This window comes from Aphidius gifuensis, linkage group LG2 (genome assembly GCF_014905175.1).
Source record: "Aphidius gifuensis isolate YNYX2018 linkage group LG2, ASM1490517v1, whole genome shotgun sequence".
Lineage (NCBI taxonomy): Eukaryota > Metazoa > Arthropoda > Insecta > Hymenoptera > Braconidae > Aphidius > Aphidius gifuensis.
The window spans coordinates 29,941,263-29,960,472 of NC_057789.1; the positions used below are offsets into that span (position 1 = coordinate 29,941,263).

A 19,210-nucleotide genomic window follows, 5' to 3' on the forward strand; every position below is an offset into this window, starting at 1 on the left:
ATAAATTTACCAACAGAAAATAAAAAGAAACAAAGTAGTCATGGATTTGAAAAAAAAAAATATTATTATTTAAATTTAAATACACATGCGTGTGTTTGACCTTATTAACTATAAGATGTTCTACTGAAAAAAAAAACATGCTATATACAATAGTTTAACCTGATTTTTATTTTATTCAATTTTTTTTTTTTTTTTTTTTTTCAACAATAGGGTGTATAAGCTTTTGAATGCTAGTTTACGTTTACTTTTTTTTAAGCTCTATATATTGATAATTTAATTGCAATTATATCGATTGTTTTCGACAGTAATATGGATGATAAAGTTGAGGGTCATTATAATGTTTATGTTAGAAAATTTCTATTGTGGGAGTGCCCTCACCCTTTACACTACTTAGCTTTATTTTTTTATTATGATTATAGATTTTTAAATTTAGTAAAAACCACACACAATAATATTATTGTTTATTAATAAATTAATTCATGCCAAGTAAAATATAAACATAATGATTTGATTTTAAGTTTAAATTTACTTTTATCATATCATCTTGGATAAATTTAAAATTAATTAGCTTAAAAATAAATTTATTTGTCATTTTATTTTAGCAACTTGATGTTGATATTATTTTTAATTTAATTTAATTTATTATTATTTAATTATTAGATTAATTATTATTATATTTCATTTATTTATTTTTTATTTTCTCCTGAACTTGATATTTTTCTTGTCAAATATTTAATTTTATCAATGAAAAAAATAATAATTTACTAATTTCTATTTTTCAAAAAACTAGAAAATAAATGGAATTTATTAATTGTCTATATAATGATTTGAAAAAAAAATAATGACAAAGACTATAAAGACTTTTTTTCTATTTGTTGAGTTTTTATTTCCTTGACAATAATAATGATAAAGAAAATAAATAAATGTTTGAAATTTCAAAGTTAACGTTTATTGACAATATGCATAGTATAAATAATTTTTAAAAATATAAATTATCATAACAACATTACGATAAATGTGTATATACGTGTAGATAGATAGTGGGGGAGTAGATTAAATTGAGGGAAGGCGCAACTCTGACTCTACAATCTACATCACAACTCAGTTTACATTAGAGAACTCTACATGCCAAAATCTAGGTAAAAAAAAAAAATTATCAATTTCAAAATTATCCTCAATTTTTCATAAATTAATTCAATAATTAAAAATCCTTGAGATAAATATTTTCATCGAAAATAATCATTGTGAAATAATCAAGTGAAAATAATACTGTGTGAAATATTTGAAAATTGCTATTTTCATTTTGTTCATTCAAATATCAACAGTTGTAAATTATTTAAATAAAAAAAATATAATTCAATTTGTGTACTACGACGTGTCACCTGTTTACCGCGAGTTATGCAAAAAATGACATCATCAAATATTTATCTTATCACATTGTAAATAAATGTGGAATTTTAAATTACGTAAATGTTTTTTTATAAAAAATATCCAACTTTTTATATATTATTTTTCTAAATATTTGTATTATTGAGGTAAAAAATTATCTGTTATTTTCATGATAAGCCAATTGATTCATTGATTAAAATAAAAATAAATAAATTCTCTTTGATGAAAAATTATTAACTCGAAAAATATTATAGATTTTTTGAGTGAAAAAAAAAAAAAAAAAAAAAAGTAATTTAAATAGTTGATGCATTGCGTGATTGAATAAATTATATTTCAAAGATTACTTGACCAAAAAATAAACAAGGGTAGTTTTTGATAGTGTGAACAAAGAACCCCTTGCTCTCATTTTTTTTTTATTTATTTTTTTTTTCTTCTCTCGAGAGGAGAGAAGCACACAAGATCGATATAACACATGCGCTTTTGATTTCCCAGTTTCCGTTTTAACAATTTTTCTAATCCATCATAAATATCTTCAACTAATAAAAACGCATATGGTAAATAAATAAATAATAGAAAAAAAAAAAAAAACCAATAGCAAAAAAATAAATTTAAACTTGTTTTGTATTTAATTTTCTATTAATTATTTATTCAATGAATAATAATAATATTTACAAAAAGTAAATTTAAAATTTATTTTCAATTTAAAAATAAATATACTTACTTATACTAAAATAAAAATTATTGATAGATATATTTTTGGAGTATCTTATTTAAACTCATGAGTCATATTTTTATTTATTTTTTTTATTTTTAAAAAAAATGTTTTGTAATTTTATGTACCATGTGATAATCATGTTAACGAACAATTCACGTAATGTCTATTTATAGAAATAAAATAAAAGAATTATTATTTCATACTTGATTGAGTAATGTATATAAATTAAAGAAAAAAAAATAGATAACATAGTGTATAATTTTCAAAATGAATAAATGTATATATTTAAATTTAATTTAGATAAAAATGGAAAACACAAATGAAATTAATGGAACAAGTGTTGAAAGTGTGACAAATAATGTTGCAAATGTCAAAATAAATGATAGTACAACAACAGATTCATCATCAACACCAGGAAGTCCAGCAACTGGTGCTTCAACTGTATCATCATTTGCAGCAGCTTTTAAATCATTTTCAAAATTTGGAGATATTAAAAGTGATGGTAAACATATTACACTAAGTCAAAGTGACAAATGGATGAAACAAGCTAAAGTTATTGATGGAAAAAAAATTACAACAACTGATACTGGAATTTATTTTAAAAAACAAAAGTAAGATTATTTATTATTTGATAAATTTTAATTCGTATTTTAATTTATATTAATTATTTTAGATCAATGAAATTAAGCATGGAACAATACAAATTGTATCTTGATGAATTAGCAAAAGCTAAAAAAGTTGAAATTGGTGATATTAAAAATAAACTAGCTAATTGTGGAGCACCTGGTTTAACACATGGACCTGGAGGTGTAAGTTTTTTTTAAATTTAAAATAATTAATTTAATATTAGTCAAAGTATATTGATAAAGGGAAAATCAATAATGTAAATTGGATTTTGTTGATGACCCACATTAATCGAAACAATTCGAAATATAATTTGATAAATCAAATCGAAATATTTCGATAATTTAAATGTAGAAATAATTTTATTTGTTGTTTTTTCCTTTTTTTTTTTTTGATAATAATTTTGTTTATTTTTACAGCCAAGTAAATCAGCTTCTGCTGTTGAAAGATTAACTGATGTATCAAAATATACTGGATCTCATAAACAACGTTTTGATGAAACTGGCAAAGGAAAAGGTATTTCTGGACGAAAAGATTTACCAGATGCATCTGGATATGTTCAAGGATATCAGAATAAAGACACATACAAAGCACACTAGATTTATAAAAAATAAAATTGATTCATTAATTATTAATTATTAATTTTAAATTATCATTAATGATAAATTTATTGCAAATATTTTAAGGTTTTTTTTTTCTATTATTCCTTCATCAGAAAATAAAATAAACATATACAAAAATATTTAACAGAAAAAAAAGTTAAATAATTTAATTATACTTATTTAAAAAATAAAATCTTAATTGTTAATTTATTTACTTATAATTTCATTTTTGTAAATTAATATTTGGATAAAAAAAACACCTCAAGTTCAAAATTAAAATTTATCTGTCAATAATTGAAATAATTATTTAAAATAATTCAAATAAAATTAAATGTTAGTTGTATAAATTCAAATGCAATAGACAAATAAATGGTTTTTTTTTTTATTTCAAAATTATATTAACAATTAAATCAAAATACTCTGATTTTTTGTGTTGATAAATTCAAGCTCAAATTTTTTGAAGATAAGACTTTTAAAAAGAAAAAAAAAAAAGATATTAATTATATTAAAAAATAAATTTAAAAATACTCAAAGTTCATTGGCATGTAAACATAAACACACATCAAAAAAAAAAATTATATAAAAATACATATAAATATTAAAAATAAATTAAGTCTACTTAATCAACTTTTATTTATCATCAAATAATATAAATAAATAAAATAATTATAATCATTTTAATAATGATCATTTAAATTAAAAGAAAAATGATTTTGTTATTTATTCATTGGCTCATAATAAAAAGCAGGTGAGTATTTTAAATTTGAACAAAAAAAAAAACAATTATAAAACAATTATAATAAATATTTAAAAAGTTATAAAATAAATTCGAAAAAAATAATTATTTCAATTGATTTTTCTGTTTTTTAAATTTACTAGATGTATTTAATATATTAATTTTTAATTTTTATCATTAACAAACAAGGTGTCTACTGTGACATACTTCAAGAACAAGTAAATAAGATAGTTAAGTATAAAAAAAATTTATGAACCAAAATTAACATGACGACAACTATAATCTATTTGTAATTTGATAAAAATTATTATTTTTTAAAAAAAGGGGGAAAATTGAAATAAAATTACCACGTGTATCAAATAAACCTTATCTTTCTTTTTTTTTTTCTCAAATTTTTCTGTTTTTCTGAATAATTTGTAAATAGGCCTATTTAAAAAAAAAAATCATATACTTGTGATTTTACATTTATCAATTATTTATAAACCAAAAAAAATCATTAAAAATTTAAACGTGCAGATTTAACACAATATTTAAATATCCAAATTTTATTTAATTTTTTTTAATCGTTATTTTGATTTTAATTAATTAATATAAATTAATAATAATAATAGCAAAACATTATTAATAATTCAAAATTAAAATTAAAATATTTATTAAATCATTATTTTACTTGGCTAAATTTTAAAATTAAATTATTCAAATATAATTGTTGCTTAATTTCAAGTAACCTTGTGATAATATTCATCTTGTTTTTAACTTTGTTATTTGACTAGAAACAGAGATAAAAATTATACTTTAGACAAATCGTACACCGAAAAACATCCACGTCATTTTAAACAAAAAAAAATATATATATTTTATCACAGTTATCAATGACAAGTTAAATAAATATTAGTCATTTGATAATTTTACATGAAATTAAATTTAAATTAAGCAATTTGTTACCTGAGCCTATATAATAGGCCTGAATATCGAAGAAAAATTTAGTTCATTACCAGTGTCTCTTTGATATAATTTTTTTCCTCCAAAAAATTCAAGCCTGGGAAAAAAAAAAATAAAATATGTATCGTAAATATTTTTTATTATTATTAATAGTGTCCAATGTAATATTTTCAACTGCATCAATTGCTGAAAGTGCAGTTGAAATAATACATTTACTATCTGGTATATCAACAGTTAAATTTGATTATAAAAATTCAATAAATCCAGCTGAAAAAATAGCTCAATTCAAAAATGTTAATAAAAAATTTGAAGTAGTATGGACGAAAATAAAAGAATTAGAAACAAATATTTATGAAGTTGATACAAATATATTTATTGATTATTTATCAATGACAAATTATTCAATATTTTACAATGAAATATCAGATCATTTGGATCGAGTTGAATTTTTATTTGATACATGTAAACGGTGGTCACAAAAATACATGAAACAAAATCAGCCATTGCCAATTGTTGAATTTACAAATGACATAACATCGAATAAAATTTTTTATCCATTATCAATTATTAGTAAAATACATAAAATGTTTTTTGTCAGTAAAAAGAAAAATGTTAAAACATTTTTAGACACTTATCACGAAGCTCTTGAGGTAATTATATTTTTTTTTTTTTAATTTAAATTATTATTTTATACAGATATTTTGATAAACTTTGTATCTTTTTGTTTTACAGTCACAAAATGAGACAATTTGTGATTTACAAGCATCGCCACAGCATCAATTATTTTCATTTTACTGTGAAATTATTTATGCACATATTCAAACACTTGCTACCTTAATATTTTCATACATGTGGAAATCACATTATACACAAACTGATTTCAATCATTTGAGTAGAATTCAAACTTATGACACGTTACAAAAAATTGCCGAGTACACGAAATTATTTGAAAGTAAAATGAAGAAAACTTCAAATATTATTCGTCGATGTGATTCAACAAAAGTACGAAGTAAGTATTTTTTAAATCAATCAAAAAAAAAATATCCTCATTTTTTTTTTTTTTTTTCTTTTTATAATTTAAATAACAATAAAATGAAAAATAATTTTTTTCTAAAATTAAATATTCAATTAATTAATAAAATAAAATAATTTATATTTTTTTAAATTAATATTTAGCAATTTTATTTTGAAATTAAAAAAATTAATTTGTTTTTTACTTGATAACGTCAATATTGTTTCAGTGATAAATTAAATTTTTTTATCTTGTTTTGTCAAGTTATTCACCTCGACTTTTATCTATTTACATATCTAAGTTAAGATTTAATTTTTGTATTTAAATTAAAAATAAAAAACATTAATATATAATTTTTTCTTATGAAATATTCAAGATGAGACATATGCTGCAATTGACGATTTGTTGTATGCATTTGTTATAAATCAACGACATTTCGAAAATTCAGAAGAATATGAATGTCGTCATTCATGCGATAAACTTCCTGATGAATTAGTAATGTATGAAACATTTAATTCCACTGGTTATTTGGATAAATGTCCTGGTGCAATTTATGATTGTCAAGCTGGTAGCAGCTACAAAGTTTGTCCAAGGGTAAATAGAAATAATAATCACCTAAAAAAAGTGCCAATAAAAAAAAATAAATATAACTATTTTATAAAATTTATTTTTACAGAATGAAAGTGATGAATCAAGTACAAAAAAATATTACTGGATGATTGATAATAAATCAGGATTAACTTATGGAAATACAAGTCATGAATGCAATACAACTGTACTTGAAGATGCATATACAATTAATCGAGTTATGCAATGGGACACGTACACCTGTGAATCTTGTATTTGTCGATGTGTAGATAATCGTATCAATACTGACAGTAAAACAATTCGAGCTTTCAGCTATTTGTGGTCCAATACAAGTGCTAACATGTTGAGTATACCAATTAATTTTAAAACTACTTACTTTATAATTAATTTGTTTGATAACATTGGTTTTCTTTTTGATGATGATTAGGGTTGCAACTGGTGCAAGGCTTGTTGTACAAGATAGAATGATTCACATTCAATTGAGAGAAGCTAAACTTATGCCATTTGGAAATATTGATAAAGACAGTGAAAGATGGGTACCACTTCCAGAATTTGAGTATAATAATTATTTTCCCAGTGTAGCTATTTTAGCTGATGGTACGAGATTTCCATTAAAACGTAATCGTCATTATGGTAAATTAGAACAAAATTATGGAAATAAAATATGTCTGCAAAAAATAATTTTTGATGAAAAACATTTATTAACTGGTATGTTAATATTTAAATTAAAAAATCCAAAAAAAATATTGTAATTAGTAGTTATTAATTTTGTTTGTTTAATTTTAGGTGTTAGATTTAATGCAACGTATTTTAATAATAATAATAAAGATGAAGAACGTTGTTTCAATATTGATACAAACTATGGTGAATTTAATTATACTACAGGAGAAATAATGAGCAAGAAATCTTATGATAAACAACAAAAACAACCGTAATATAAAAAATATAAAATAATTAATTAAAAATAATAAATTTTTGTATTTAACATTTTTTTTATATTACAGAACTGAATTGAAATTAAATCAGCCAGATGATCCACTTAAATTTGAAACAAATGTCCAAGATTCAGAGAATAATCAATATATTAAAATTGGAGTAACAGATTTGATCAAGGATGCATCACAAACGACAATTCCATATTTTGATCTTCAAGAAGTTATCACTGAGCCAAGTGTACCACTTGCTGGACTTGAATTATTTCATAAAGGACGACTTGATAAAACATCTGGTGGATATGTTACCTTAAAAATTCATCCAATTGATTTATCAGTACATATGACTATCTAATCTTCATAAATTCAACACAAAATAAATTCTAATCTAAACTATTTTATAAAATTATAATAAATAAATATAATAAATATCATAAATCGTATTTTTTTTTCTTTTTTAATTTAAAAAAAAAAAAACACTAAAGACATAACACAATATTCAGCTATATAATTTTGATTTATTTAATACAAAAGCATTTAAATATATATGAATTTATTAATTAATATAATATGATTATATAATTTTATAATATTTTTTAAATATCATCAGCATATAAAAAACATAAAAACTACTAAATAATTTGACTGTTTTATAGAAAAGTTTAAAGTCAAATTAATAATAATATATTGTCATGTATTTACAATATCATAATAGAATAATTTTTTTTCTTTTGATCAAATTAAGTACTTAATAATTAAAATAGAATAAATTATTTACATGTTTTTGATTATAGAGTAGCTTGTTTTTTTTTTATATTATTATTTTGAATTTTAGTAAGATTAATTAAATCACTGTAATGATGATTAATTATTCAACTCTTAATTTTTTATAATTTTTACGATGATTTTTAATTTTTTCATTAATCTTACCACCAAGTTCCCATGGTAAATTATGTGTATCAAAATTAGCGACAACCATTGATGCAGGTGATGGTAATAATGGCTCATTATCAATATTTAAATCCCAAGCTTTTCCAGTAATATTAAAACGTTTTTTAAAATATGCCAGCCAGCCAGATGTAGCAGAAAATTTTAAACTTGGTATCATTAATATTGTCTTAGCTTCAAGTCCCCAATTTTGTATTAATTTATTTGTTACTTTGATATTTCTTGATTTATTTTCAAGACATCTTTCATAAACCCAATTATTAATATCTTTCCATTTATCACGTGCAGATCCACCTTGTAAAATTAAATTAAATTAAATTAAATTAATTTACCATTTATTATTTATATATTTTTAACATACCTCTTTCAAGTTGTTCACCCCATCTTTCAATTTGTTGTTTACTAACAATATGATTACATCCAGATTCTTCTCTTATTTTTTTAACAGACCATGTTGGATTATCACGTGATATTGTAACAGCTCGTAATTTTAATTCATGTGGTACAAATACAATTGGCTGATTTCTTGATGTATTTTTTTTATTAGTTGTTTTACCATAATCATCATCAGTATCATCATCATCATAATCTTTTTCCATTGATGAATTACCAGCATTCATATTTGTTAAACCAGTGTATACTGAGTCAGTATAATTGTGATGATGATGATGATGATGATGATGAGGATGATAATTATTATATCTACTTGTTGATGAATCATCAAGAGGCTCAATAATTCTACTTGATGCACTTTGCAATATTTGACTAGGCCAACCATCTGGTTGTTCCCAAACACCTAAACATGGAAAAATTGAAAAAAACAATTAACAAGACAATTTTATATTTTTTTTTTCATTTAAACTTTACCATAATTTATTTTTTGATGTTCAATATAGTCTGGTTTTTTAGCTGAATCAATATTGAGTATTGATTTTTCACTGTAATCAAATACTCCATTATTATTTGTTTTAGTTATATCTTCAATAATATTTATCATCGCATCGTATATTTTTTGTCCATTTATAACTGATAATGTTGATATTGGAGATTTTTTATTATCAACATTCTCAGTATTATAATAATTATTTTTTTTTAATAAATCCCAACACAAATTAAATGCATCAGTGAATATTTCAATATCTTTTTTTTGTATTTGTAATTGTTTATTTTTATTTACACTCATTTTATGTTTTTGTTTTGACATTTTTTATATTATTTATGTGTCTCTTTTTTTTTTATTTCAAATTCTCAAGATATTTTATATAATATTATAATGATTTTTTTATATTGATGATAACAGCTGATTATTTTTTAGTACTGTTGTGAACCACTAGCGCTTGAGAGGTACAAACACATTTGCAATTGTTATTTTTTTACACAATGATAGAGAGAGATGATGAGAATAGAAAAAAAAATAAAACACACAGACACATGTTTTTTTTTTTTAGCGGCAAATAAAAAAAAGAAAATCAAAATTTATCGTAATATATTTTTGTTATTTTACAAACAAAGGTAATTTTTATTTTGTAAATTTATTTATTAAAATTTTTCTTTTTCATTAAATAATTAATAAATTTATTGAAATATTTAAATGATTTTTTTAAATAATTAATATCCTATAAATTTCTATAAATTAATTAATTTTTTGTTTTGTTTAAAAGTTGTGTGGGAAAAGCTTGAATTTCAAAAATTTTTCACCGAATCAATAATGTAGATATTGTCATACCGACAGTCGTTTTATTTACCAAAACATCTGCTCCAACCTCTTCAACAATAAAACGACAACAACGACTGTCTATTTTGACAATTAATATTTAATATTCATTCAACAATGTTAAATAATATCCATACACAAATTCAACAATGAATAATTTAAAAACACTATCATCATCATCAATTAAAAACCCAACTTTATATTAAAAGTTTTAAGTGAAAATATTTAAAAAACAAATACATAATAGTGTAATTAATTGGTGTAAACAATGAATAACAAGGTGTGGTCTTATTTAATATTTCTAGCATGGATGTCATACTTGATGTCATCAGGATTGTTGTTATTTATAAATGGTTTTTTTCTCACTCGTATATCACGTAATGAAAAAAATAATTGTACAAGTTGTCGTAATTGGAAGACATGTAATATCGAGGATATTCTAAATGATAAAAAAAATTCAGACAACATTTGTCCTGAGCAAAGAGGTAGAGTTGTACTATTAATAGTTGATGCATTGAAATATGATTTTTTAAATTGGCAAAATGACACAAAACACCCAACATCATCATCATCATCATATCATTTGAATAAAGTACCAATTGTCAATGAACTGTTAAATAAACAGCCTAAAAATTCACGTTTATATAAAAGTATTGCTGATCCACCAACAACAACAATGCAAAGAATAAAAGCATTTACAACTGGTACACTACCAACATTCATTGACATTGGATCAAATTTTGCATCAGAAGAAATAACTGAAGACAATATAATTGATCAAAATAAAAATAATGGAATAGTATTTATGGGTGATGATACATGGACAAATTTATATCCTGGTAAATTTTTACGTCAATTTCCATCACCGTCATTTAATGTGTGGGATTTAGATACAGTTGATCGTGAAGTTAAAAATAGAATATTTTTTGAATTACAAAAAACAGATTGGTCATTAATAATAGCACATACACTTGGTGTTGATCATTGTGGTCATAAACATGGACAAAATCATCCAGAAATGACAAGAAAATTAAATGAAACAAATGAACTTATTAAAGAAATAATTGATGTTATTAATGATGATACTGTTTTATTTGTAATGGGTGATCATGGAATGACTGAATCTGGTGATCATGGTGGTGATAGCTCAAACGAAATTGATACTGCTTTATTTATTTATTCAAAAAAACAACTTCAAGATAATAATCCAACTTTTTCACAGTCAAAAATTGTTAATCAAATTGATATTGTACCAACAATATCAACAATTCTTGGTTCACCAATTCCATTTTCAAATATTGGATCAATTATCATTGATGCATTACCAAAATATCGTAACAAAACAATTATAACTGATCATCCATGGTACACTTTACAATCAACATGGAAAAATGTTATCCAAGCTAAAAATTATATTGATGCTTATTCAGCTGATTCATCATTATTTGATCAAGATAAATTGGATAAATTAAATGATTTATTTAACAAAATTAATAATGAAAAAAGTCAAGTTATAAATCACAATAATATTGATAATTATTTAAAATATACAAAAGAATATTTCAAGCTGATTCGTGATTCTTGTGTTGAAATTTGGGCACAATTTGATACAAAATTAATGTCACAAGGTTTATTATTAATGTCATGTACAATATTTTTTATTTATATATTTATAACTGGTATATCTGAGGAGAGAATGAATAATATATTTACATCAACATTTTTGCTGATAACAATAAGTTTAAATATCATAACAAGTGGAACAATATATTTATTATATTTTATAAATATCATTGATGAATTTAAAAATAATCAAATGTTTTTAAATGGTGCTGTGTCAATGCTGTGTCTAGTCATTTTAGTAATACAAAATTGGGATGTTATAACAACAACATGGTACAATAATACAAAATATAAAAAAATTAATTATCTTGTACGTGTTATATTGTTATTAACATTTTGTGGTTTATTTACAAATAGTTATATTATTGAAGAGGATAAAGTACTGTCATTTTTATTGATAACATTAATTTGGATAATTATTTATAGTATCAGTGATGACAAGACTGATAATATTGATAAAAAAAATCGTAGCACTAAAACAACAATTAAATATAGAAAAAAAATAATATTAATAATCATTGGATTTATCATTAGTTTATCAATAAGACTGTCAACATATTTTTGGCGTTGTAGAGAAGAACAAATACGTGATTCATGTCAATTGTTTGGTAAAATTGGATCAATAAATTCAAGTAGTTATGATAGAATATTATTAATAACAACAATTATTTTATTGTCATTGTACATTGTTGTCATAAGAATATGGCTTAGAAATTGTGGTAATTTATCTGGTCTATCACCAAGTGTTATGCTTGCAAGATATTGTCCAATAGTTATTGTTGTGTGTATTGGATCATACTGGGTACTACAAAGATTACCAAAAGATTCAAAAGTTAAATTTACATTATCTTGGCAAATGAATGCATTACCACAAGTTGTTTATATTTTAATAATAACAACTATCATTGTACTTTTTATAAAACCATTAAAAGTATTTTTATTACCAAAACAAAGAGAATCATTTAATATTTATCAAGGTGAAAATGTTGTACCACAATTATATGATAAAGTTAAAAAACTTTTTTATAATAAAAAACAACATGATAATAATCATACAAATAATCATGATAACAACAATGATGTACCAATTGTTTATGGTCTTGGTACTGTTTATAGTGCAGCATTTATTTCATTTAGTCTTTTGTTGACTTTACTTTTTGCTTTGTTACTTGGTAATATTTTAGCATCAAGTACTGTCATCATGACAATAACTGGTGCTTGTGTTTTGGCTATTGTTGCCATTGAAAGATTTCGTAATGCCAATGATTCAAGTGAGTATATTAAATCACTTATTTTATATAAATTTAAAGATAATTTTTATAATAATTTATGTAATTTTATAGATGAACTTTTACAAATACCAAGTTCAAGTATATTTTGCTGGTTTCTCATTGCTGAATATTATTTTTATGGCACTGGTCATCAGCCAACATTTCCAACAATTTATTGGGATGCTGCATTTATTGGTACTGGTGGACATTTTTATGGAAATTTAATACCAGCATTACTCATTGGTAATTAATTAAATTACGTATGAAATTTATTTAGTTATTGTAATTGTTAATTGGGTTTTTTTATTATTAATTTTAGGAATAAATACATTTGGATCTTCAATTATTTTGGGCATCACATTGCCATTACTTGTTATTGCACCATTTACAATATTCGTTATGATACCAAAAATAGCAAAATTAAAATTTAAAGCTGATAATGATATGAAGAGAGGCGAGCTTGTTTTGTTTGACAAAGAATCATCATTTCATCATTCTATATTTGTTGTTTGTGTTAAATACATACTGTTTCATGCATTCAGAGTAAGTTTTATTAACTTAAATAAATAACAAAGCTTTAATCAGCTTTTAATTAATTTTTTTTTTTGATGCAGACATTTGGATGTATGCTGTCAGCAACAGTGCACTGTCGTCACTTGATGGTATGGAAAATATTTGCTCCAAAATTAATATTTCAAGGACTAGGATTTCTCGTAACATTATCAAGTATTTTAATAACATATTTTTTTGTCATAAGAATTGATAGACAAGTTGAAAGACTAATTGCACGAGTTACCAAAAATAGATGATAAATTGAGTTAACTTGATAAAATATATTGTGATTCCTCGGGCAATTTAAGTGCTCAAATTAAAAGAAAAAAAAACGTTAAGTTTTATCCCATATAGCAATAATAGACTCACCTTTTGAATTAACTGCCAGTATTTAATTAATTGATGATTTTTAACACATGATAGCTATCCTGCGCGCAATGCATTGCCATTTTAATAATCAAGCAACGCACTTGATGCAGGATTGCATCCATGTGCGTCGTTATTTAGATAAATATTCCATGTACATGTAAATATCAAAAAAAAAAAAAACAATAATTTAATAATTAAATTGATAATGAAATATATTTTTTTTTATTATTATTATTTAATCCATGAATTACACTTGGTATTATAAATTTTTAATTTTATACTTTAATATTTTTTTTTTCTCATTGATAATTTTGGTGATGGCAGCATTGGTGGTTAATAATTTTTTTTTTAATCAATATTTAATGACGATTATGATGATGATTATTTCGTCTTCCTTCATTTTGATTTTTCATATATTCTACCCAGTTTGTCCATTGATTAGAATAATCTTCATAATTGCCATTTTCTTGTTCCTGAAAATTACGAAAATAACATAAATTTAAATTAAAATTTGATTAAATTTTTTGTATATATTTAAAAACTAACATTTTGATTGGCTGGGGAATATGACGGCATTTTAATCTGAAAAATTTAAATGAATATGTTTAAATTATATAATTATTTTAAATTAAAACTTACAAGAAGTTTAATACCGCCACCCTGATGTCCAGGAACAGAACCACCACCAGCTTGTACACTTTCAATTGTTCCAGGAGGCATACTCTGATAGCCTTGATGCATTGCCATTTTAACTCCACGTTTAAATTGATCATGATTGTTGTTGTTGTTATTTTGATTGTGTTGATATTCTTCATAAACATCATCATCATCATCACCATTACCGTCATAATTGGCTTGTCTTTTTTCAGTAGCACTTGGTGAATTTGCCCAGAATGGTGTTCCACTACCTGGTGATGAGGATGATGACAATGCTCTTGCATATTTACCAACATAAAAAGGATCAACTGGTGCTGGTGCATCTAGGCTGTCTAATTTATTTTTAATTGCATCTAAAAGTGTTGAATTTAATTGAGCAGCAACATCTGTACTTGAAGCAAGACTTTGAACGGCATTTAAATCATCACTTGTGGCATCAGCTGATGATGATGATGATTTTGCAATTGAATCTTGAATAGCAAGTGTTATATTTTTTTGTAAACCAGTCAACATGTCAAATACTTGACTTAAAACAGTCATTTTTTGTTTAAATGGTAAAGTTGTGTCTACTGGTGGTGGTGGTGCCCACATCGATGCAAAAGCTGCTTTAAATGGTGATGTTGGTTTTATTGGTTTACCAACTTTTCCTGGTTTTGTTGGTTTTGTTGGAAATGGTGATACAGGTACTGCTGGTGTTTGTGCAGCAATAAAATCATTCATTGTATTAAACATATCAGTTTTTAATGAAGTAAGCTCATCAATTATTGAATCAACAATTGCATCTTTTGCTGCTGATATTGTTGTAAAATCATCAACTGATCTAGCAACTTTTGTCGTTGGAAATTCATTTTCTGATATTAATGATCTTGCAATTTTTGGTGATACTGTTGTTTTATTAAGTTTAATACTGTCAAATAATTTATCTAAAAAATCAGAAACTTTATTTGAATATTCTAATGGTCCTGGAATAATAGCAGATGGTGCCCAATAACCAGGAGGAACAACTGTACTTTTAGCAACTGGAGGAGCTGCAGTAACTGTTTCAAATGATGACCAAAAATCTGCTGGAAAATCTGTTGGTTTTGCTACTGGAGCATCAGTAACTGCTGCTGCTGCTGCTGTTGCTGGCGTACTTGTTGCAAGAGTTTTAAATAATGAATCAAGAAAACTTTTTTTTTTAGAAATAAATATAGTTGGATCAACAACAGGACTAGCAGCAAATGGACTGACTGGTTTAAATGATCCAAAAGGTCCAAACATTCCAGGGAAAAATGATTTTGGTATTCCAGCTGTGTCATCTTCTGATTCTTCAGCAATTGGACCAAGTCCTGGATACGGTGGTGGAGTTACAGATGCTGTATCAGTTATACTTCTTTTTCTACGTGAATCAAATGAATTTGTTGCTGTTTCAGATGAACCACTGACATCTGAACCATCATATGAACCAAATTTTCCTCCAAATGGACCAAATGGTGTAAATGGCAATGATCCAGGTCCAAATTTAGGTCCAAATGGTCCAAATTTCGGTGCAACAGGTCCAACTTTTGGTACAACTGGTCCGAAGATTCCACGTTTTAATGGACTCGATGATTTATCACCCAAAATTTCTTCAAGATCATTAACATCTTTACTTGTATCATCAGCATAAGATGGGGCTGGTTTAGCTGGTCCATAAAAAGATGTTAATGTTCCAGGATAGGTACCGCCAAAAAAATTTGACAGCATATCTGTCTTTTTGGCAATCATCATTGATGGATCAACAAATTTTGGAAAGAAAGGCGATACTTTTGGCTTGTAGGGAACAGTTATTGAACCAATTCCACCTGGTGGACCCAATGCTCTGGCATAAACTAAAATCAATACAGTAAATATTATATTTTTTATAAATAATTTATTACTTTTTGTCAATTAATTTACCTGGTTTTGATGCATAAGCAGACCATGGTGACGGACCAGGTGGTGATTTTGCAATTGCAATTGATAACAATGCAAATATCACAAATAAATTAACACCTTGACGTGTCATCTTCTTGTTGACTTCTGATGTCTCTATCAATATTTCTCCTTTTTATATCAATCATTAGTCCAACTAATCTCATCAAATTTACATATCTTTTTTTAATTTTTTTGCAACATCTGTTTTTTAAATAAATCATAATCCTTAATTAAAAAATAAAATAATAATAACGAGACAACACCTGCAGATTATTATTTATTAAAAAAAAATTAATATAATATATGATAGTTTTTTTTTTTTTTTTTTTTCTTTGCAAATTAAATTTCCGGATGAATATTAATTTTTTATTTTATTTTTAAATATAGAATTCTATGAAATTGGTAACAGTCACGTGTTTATAAATTTAATGCAGTCATTTGTTTTGATTGTTATATTATTTCTTTATTCATTTTGTCAAGTGACGATCAGTCAGATTGTAACTGCCAAACAAAAAATGACAACCACCGCAAATAGTAAGTTTTTTTTAAATAAATATTTTAATTATAAAAATATATAATTATTATTTAAATGTTAAATTGAATAATTATAATTTAGTTGTATCAGGTGAATTGAATGATGGTTTACGAGTTGATATACAATCATTTGCTTCATTATGGACAGCACTGAGAAATAATTATAAGGGAACAAATGTCACCAAGACAATTACCCAATTTTTAAATATGTATAAATCAAAAGATGGCATAAAAGCATATGAAAAATTATTAAAAATTCTCTGTACAATTCTTGAAGATTTTGATGAAAATGGACGTCGTCTACTAGTATCAATGGTACCACTACCAAAAGGATCATCAGATGAAGACATTAAAAATGTATTTTTTTCATCAACTGGATTTACAAGATTAAATGCACCAAGCTATCAATCAAGTGATTTACAGGAATCAACGACAAATCAGGTATAATATATATATTTTTTTTTTTTGATTTTAAAATTGATCAATAAGTGTTTTGTTTTTTTTTTTTTTTTTTCAGACAATGTCATCACAAGATGTTAATCAATTTCGTAATTTTTTATCATCATCAGACATTGATTCTTCTCATCAACAAAAAAAACAACGTTCTAATTACGTATTACAAAATAATAATCCACAGATGTTTAATTCACATCAACATTTTAATGATCGTCAACAAGATGCAATTAATATACAAGCAGGATATAAATTAAATCGTCATCAATCATCACCATATTTAATGCAACATGCTGGCTATGGTGATTATATTGTTAAAACATTGGATAATGAATTTATCAGAGTACCATCAACAAATATGCATTATTATCGTTCATATCAAATGTTGCAACAACAACATCACCAACAGCAGCAACAGCAGCAACAACAACAGCAACTCAATCAATCAATGATAAATGAAAAAAATCATCCGTCAATAAATAATTCAACTGTAAAATCTCCGATATTTGATAATGACAATAAAATTGATGCAGTTATTGATGATAAAAAAATTGATACAAATAATAAAAATACAGATGATAAAATTAATAATGAAAATAAATTAAATTCATCAATAATTAATACAAATAAATGTATTAAAAATAATTTTAAAATAACTCAAAATCTTACTGCATGTATTGATCGTTTTTTAGAACGTGCTAAAAATTATAATAATGATGTATCAACAGCAAAAAATATAAATTCATCAATTTTACAAAAAAGAAAAAATACTGGATCATCAAATCAAACAGTATTTTCAACGCAGCCAACTGTTAATGACATTGCAGCATATAAAAAACAGTATTATGATAATTTGATGAGTCTTCAACAAGCTAAATTAGCTAAAGATTGTAATCCTTATCATCGATCAGCTGAGTATTTACAGCAGCAACAACAACATCAACATCAACAACAACAGCAGCAACAGCAACAGCAGCAACAACAGCAACAGTGGTACTATCAGCAACACCAACAACAGCAACGTATGGCTATGGAAATGGCACCACAATATCCTCAGAGACTTTTAGAAGATTTTTTAGAAGAATATCAATATCGTGCAAATGAATGGATGAATGTTTATGGTGGTGTCAGGTATCATTCTGGCATGTATGATCCTGCATGCATGATGTATCCACGTCAAGATACAACAAGAAATATCTATCGCAGCAAAGCAGATGAACATCACGATGCCAAACGACAAAAAATTGATGAAATTACAACAAAACGTAAAGAACATGAATAATCAACATGATAATTATTATTTTATTTATTTATTATTTATTATTAATTAAAAATAAGTTTATTGGTTTTTGGTTTTTTATTTTTTAATCATTTCATCATCATCATCATCATCATCCAGTGTACATAAATATATTAAAATAATTAATGTCATGGATTTTATGTTTTTTGCTTTTTCATCTGGTACATCATTATTTGACATTTTTTTTTTTTTTTTGGATTTTATTATTCGATGTACAATAAATTATTTGACAGAGTTTGAGTTGTTTTTCTTTTTTTTGTTTATTTATTTCAGAGATTGTCGTTATTCTAATACCTTGTTTGAGGAAAAAAAAG

General features: G+C 24.4%; 6 protein-coding genes across 9 annotated transcripts; 4 read left to right on the forward strand and 2 right to left on the reverse strand.

Annotated features, from left to right (window-relative positions):
- The first annotated feature begins 1,052 nt into the window (after positions 1-1,052).
- Positions 1,053-4,430, forward strand: LOC122850295 (tubulin polymerization-promoting protein homolog). 2 transcript variants are annotated; one of them, XM_044149453.1, is made up of 4 exons: positions 1,053-1,139; positions 2,405-2,715; positions 2,778-2,913; positions 3,148-4,430. In XM_044149453.1, exons 2-4 carry the CDS (start codon positions 2,411-2,413, stop codon positions 3,325-3,327), a joined length of 621 nt encoding a protein of 206 aa, XP_044005388.1. In that variant the 5' UTR covers positions 1,053-1,139; positions 2,405-2,410; the 3' UTR covers positions 3,328-4,430. The 2 variants fall into 2 exon arrangements, with proteins under 2 accessions (XP_044005388.1, XP_044005387.1); XM_044149452.1 differs by lacking the exon at positions 1,053-1,139 and adding an exon at positions 1,707-1,943 and having other exon boundaries at positions 3,148-4,168.
- Positions 4,431-4,938: 508 nt separating this feature from the next.
- On the forward strand, positions 4,939-7,905 carry LOC122850707. Its single transcript, XM_044149841.1, has 9 exons — positions 4,939-4,945; positions 5,162-5,319; positions 5,614-5,658; positions 5,741-6,017; positions 6,397-6,614; positions 6,697-6,950; positions 7,036-7,316; positions 7,395-7,539; positions 7,613-7,905. Exons 1-9 carry the CDS (start codon positions 4,939-4,941, stop codon positions 7,893-7,895), a joined length of 1,668 nt encoding a protein of 555 aa, XP_044005776.1. The 3' UTR covers positions 7,896-7,905.
- A 133-nt stretch (positions 7,906-8,038) lies between these two features.
- Positions 8,039-9,809, reverse strand: LOC122850279. The gene is made up of 3 exons (XM_044149425.1): positions 9,356-9,809; positions 8,850-9,284; positions 8,039-8,782 (listed from the first exon to the last, which is right to left on the reverse strand). The coding sequence occupies exons 1-3, from the start codon at positions 9,690-9,692 to the stop codon at positions 8,409-8,411; spliced, it is 1,146 nt and encodes a 381-aa protein (XP_044005360.1). The 5' UTR covers positions 9,693-9,809; the 3' UTR covers positions 8,039-8,408.
- Positions 9,810-10,252: 443 nt separating this feature from the next.
- Positions 10,253-14,001, forward strand: LOC122850240 (GPI ethanolamine phosphate transferase 3). The gene is made up of 4 exons (XM_044149355.1): positions 10,253-13,096; positions 13,169-13,339; positions 13,416-13,639; positions 13,711-14,001. The coding sequence occupies exons 1-4, from the start codon at positions 10,471-10,473 to the stop codon at positions 13,903-13,905; spliced, it is 3,216 nt and encodes a 1,071-aa protein (XP_044005290.1). The 5' UTR covers positions 10,253-10,470; the 3' UTR covers positions 13,906-14,001.
- Positions 14,002-14,337: 336 nt separating this feature from the next.
- LOC122850248 lies at positions 14,338-16,739 on the reverse strand. Of its 3 annotated transcripts, XM_044149369.1 has the most exons (4): positions 16,592-16,739; positions 14,657-16,524; positions 14,564-14,599; positions 14,338-14,490 (listed from the first exon to the last, which is right to left on the reverse strand). In XM_044149369.1, the coding sequence occupies exons 1-4, from the start codon at positions 16,698-16,700 to the stop codon at positions 14,377-14,379; spliced, it is 2,127 nt and encodes a 708-aa protein (XP_044005304.1). In that variant the 5' UTR covers positions 16,701-16,739; the 3' UTR covers positions 14,338-14,376. The 3 variants fall into 3 exon arrangements, with proteins under 3 accessions (XP_044005304.1, XP_044005306.1, XP_044005307.1); XM_044149371.1 differs by lacking the exon at positions 14,564-14,599; XM_044149372.1 differs by lacking the exon at positions 14,338-14,490 and having other exon boundaries at positions 14,563-14,599; positions 14,671-16,524.
- A 207-nt stretch (positions 16,740-16,946) lies between these two features.
- On the forward strand, positions 16,947-19,189 carry LOC122850262 (GATA zinc finger domain-containing protein 10-like). The gene is made up of 3 exons (XM_044149392.1): positions 16,947-17,143; positions 17,226-17,584; positions 17,661-19,189. The coding sequence occupies exons 1-3, from the start codon at positions 17,038-17,040 to the stop codon at positions 18,876-18,878; spliced, it is 1,683 nt and encodes a 560-aa protein (XP_044005327.1). The 5' UTR covers positions 16,947-17,037; the 3' UTR covers positions 18,879-19,189.
- Positions 19,190-19,210: the final 21 nt, after the last annotated feature.

Coding starts and splice junctions, on each gene's coding strand:
- LOC122850295 (XM_044149452.1), top strand. Junction 2,716..2,777: donor ATTTATTTTAAAAAACAAAA/GTAAGATTATTT, acceptor TAATTATTTTAG/ATCAATGAAATTAAGCATGG. Junction 2,914..3,147: donor TAACACATGGACCTGGAGGT/GTAAGTTTTTTT, acceptor TTATTTTTACAG/CCAAGTAAATCAGCTTCTGC.
- LOC122850707 (XM_044149841.1), top strand. Junction 6,615..6,696: donor GCTACAAAGTTTGTCCAAGG/GTAAATAGAAAT, acceptor TTATTTTTACAG/AATGAAAGTGATGAATCAAG. Junction 7,317..7,394: donor TGAAAAACATTTATTAACTG/GTATGTTAATAT, acceptor GTTTAATTTTAG/GTGTTAGATTTAATGCAACG.
- LOC122850279 (XM_044149425.1), bottom strand. CDS start 9,692: ATGTCAAAACAAAAACATAAAATGAGTGTAAATAAAAATAAACAATTA. Junction 9,285..9,355: donor ACATCAAAAAATAAATTATG/GTAAAGTTTAAA, acceptor TTCCATGTTTAG/GTGTTTGGGAACAACCAGAT. Junction 8,783..8,849: donor GGGTGAACAACTTGAAAGAG/GTATGTTAAAAA, acceptor TAATTTTACAAG/GTGGATCTGCACGTGATAAA.
- LOC122850240 (XM_044149355.1), top strand. CDS start 10,471: ATGAATAACAAGGTGTGGTCTTATTTAATATTTCTAGCATGGATGTCA. Junction 13,340..13,415: donor AATACCAGCATTACTCATTG/GTAATTAATTAA, acceptor TATTAATTTTAG/GAATAAATACATTTGGATCT. Junction 13,640..13,710: donor TACTGTTTCATGCATTCAGA/GTAAGTTTTATT, acceptor TTTTTGATGCAG/ACATTTGGATGTATGCTGTC.
- LOC122850248 (XM_044149369.1), bottom strand. CDS start 16,700: ATGACACGTCAAGGTGTTAATTTATTTGTGATATTTGCATTGTTATCA. Junction 16,525..16,591: donor TGCTTATGCATCAAAACCAG/GTAAATTAATTG, acceptor TATTGATTTTAG/TTTATGCCAGAGCATTGGGT. Junction 14,491..14,563: donor ATTCCCCAGCCAATCAAAAT/GTTAGTTTTTAA, acceptor CGTAATTTTCAG/GAACAAGAAAATGGCAATTA.
- LOC122850262 (XM_044149392.1), top strand. CDS start 17,038: ATGCAGTCATTTGTTTTGATTGTTATATTATTTCTTTATTCATTTTGT. Junction 17,144..17,225: donor AATGACAACCACCGCAAATA/GTAAGTTTTTTT, acceptor ATTATAATTTAG/TTGTATCAGGTGAATTGAAT. Junction 17,585..17,660: donor AGGAATCAACGACAAATCAG/GTATAATATATA, acceptor TTTTTTTTTCAG/ACAATGTCATCACAAGATGT.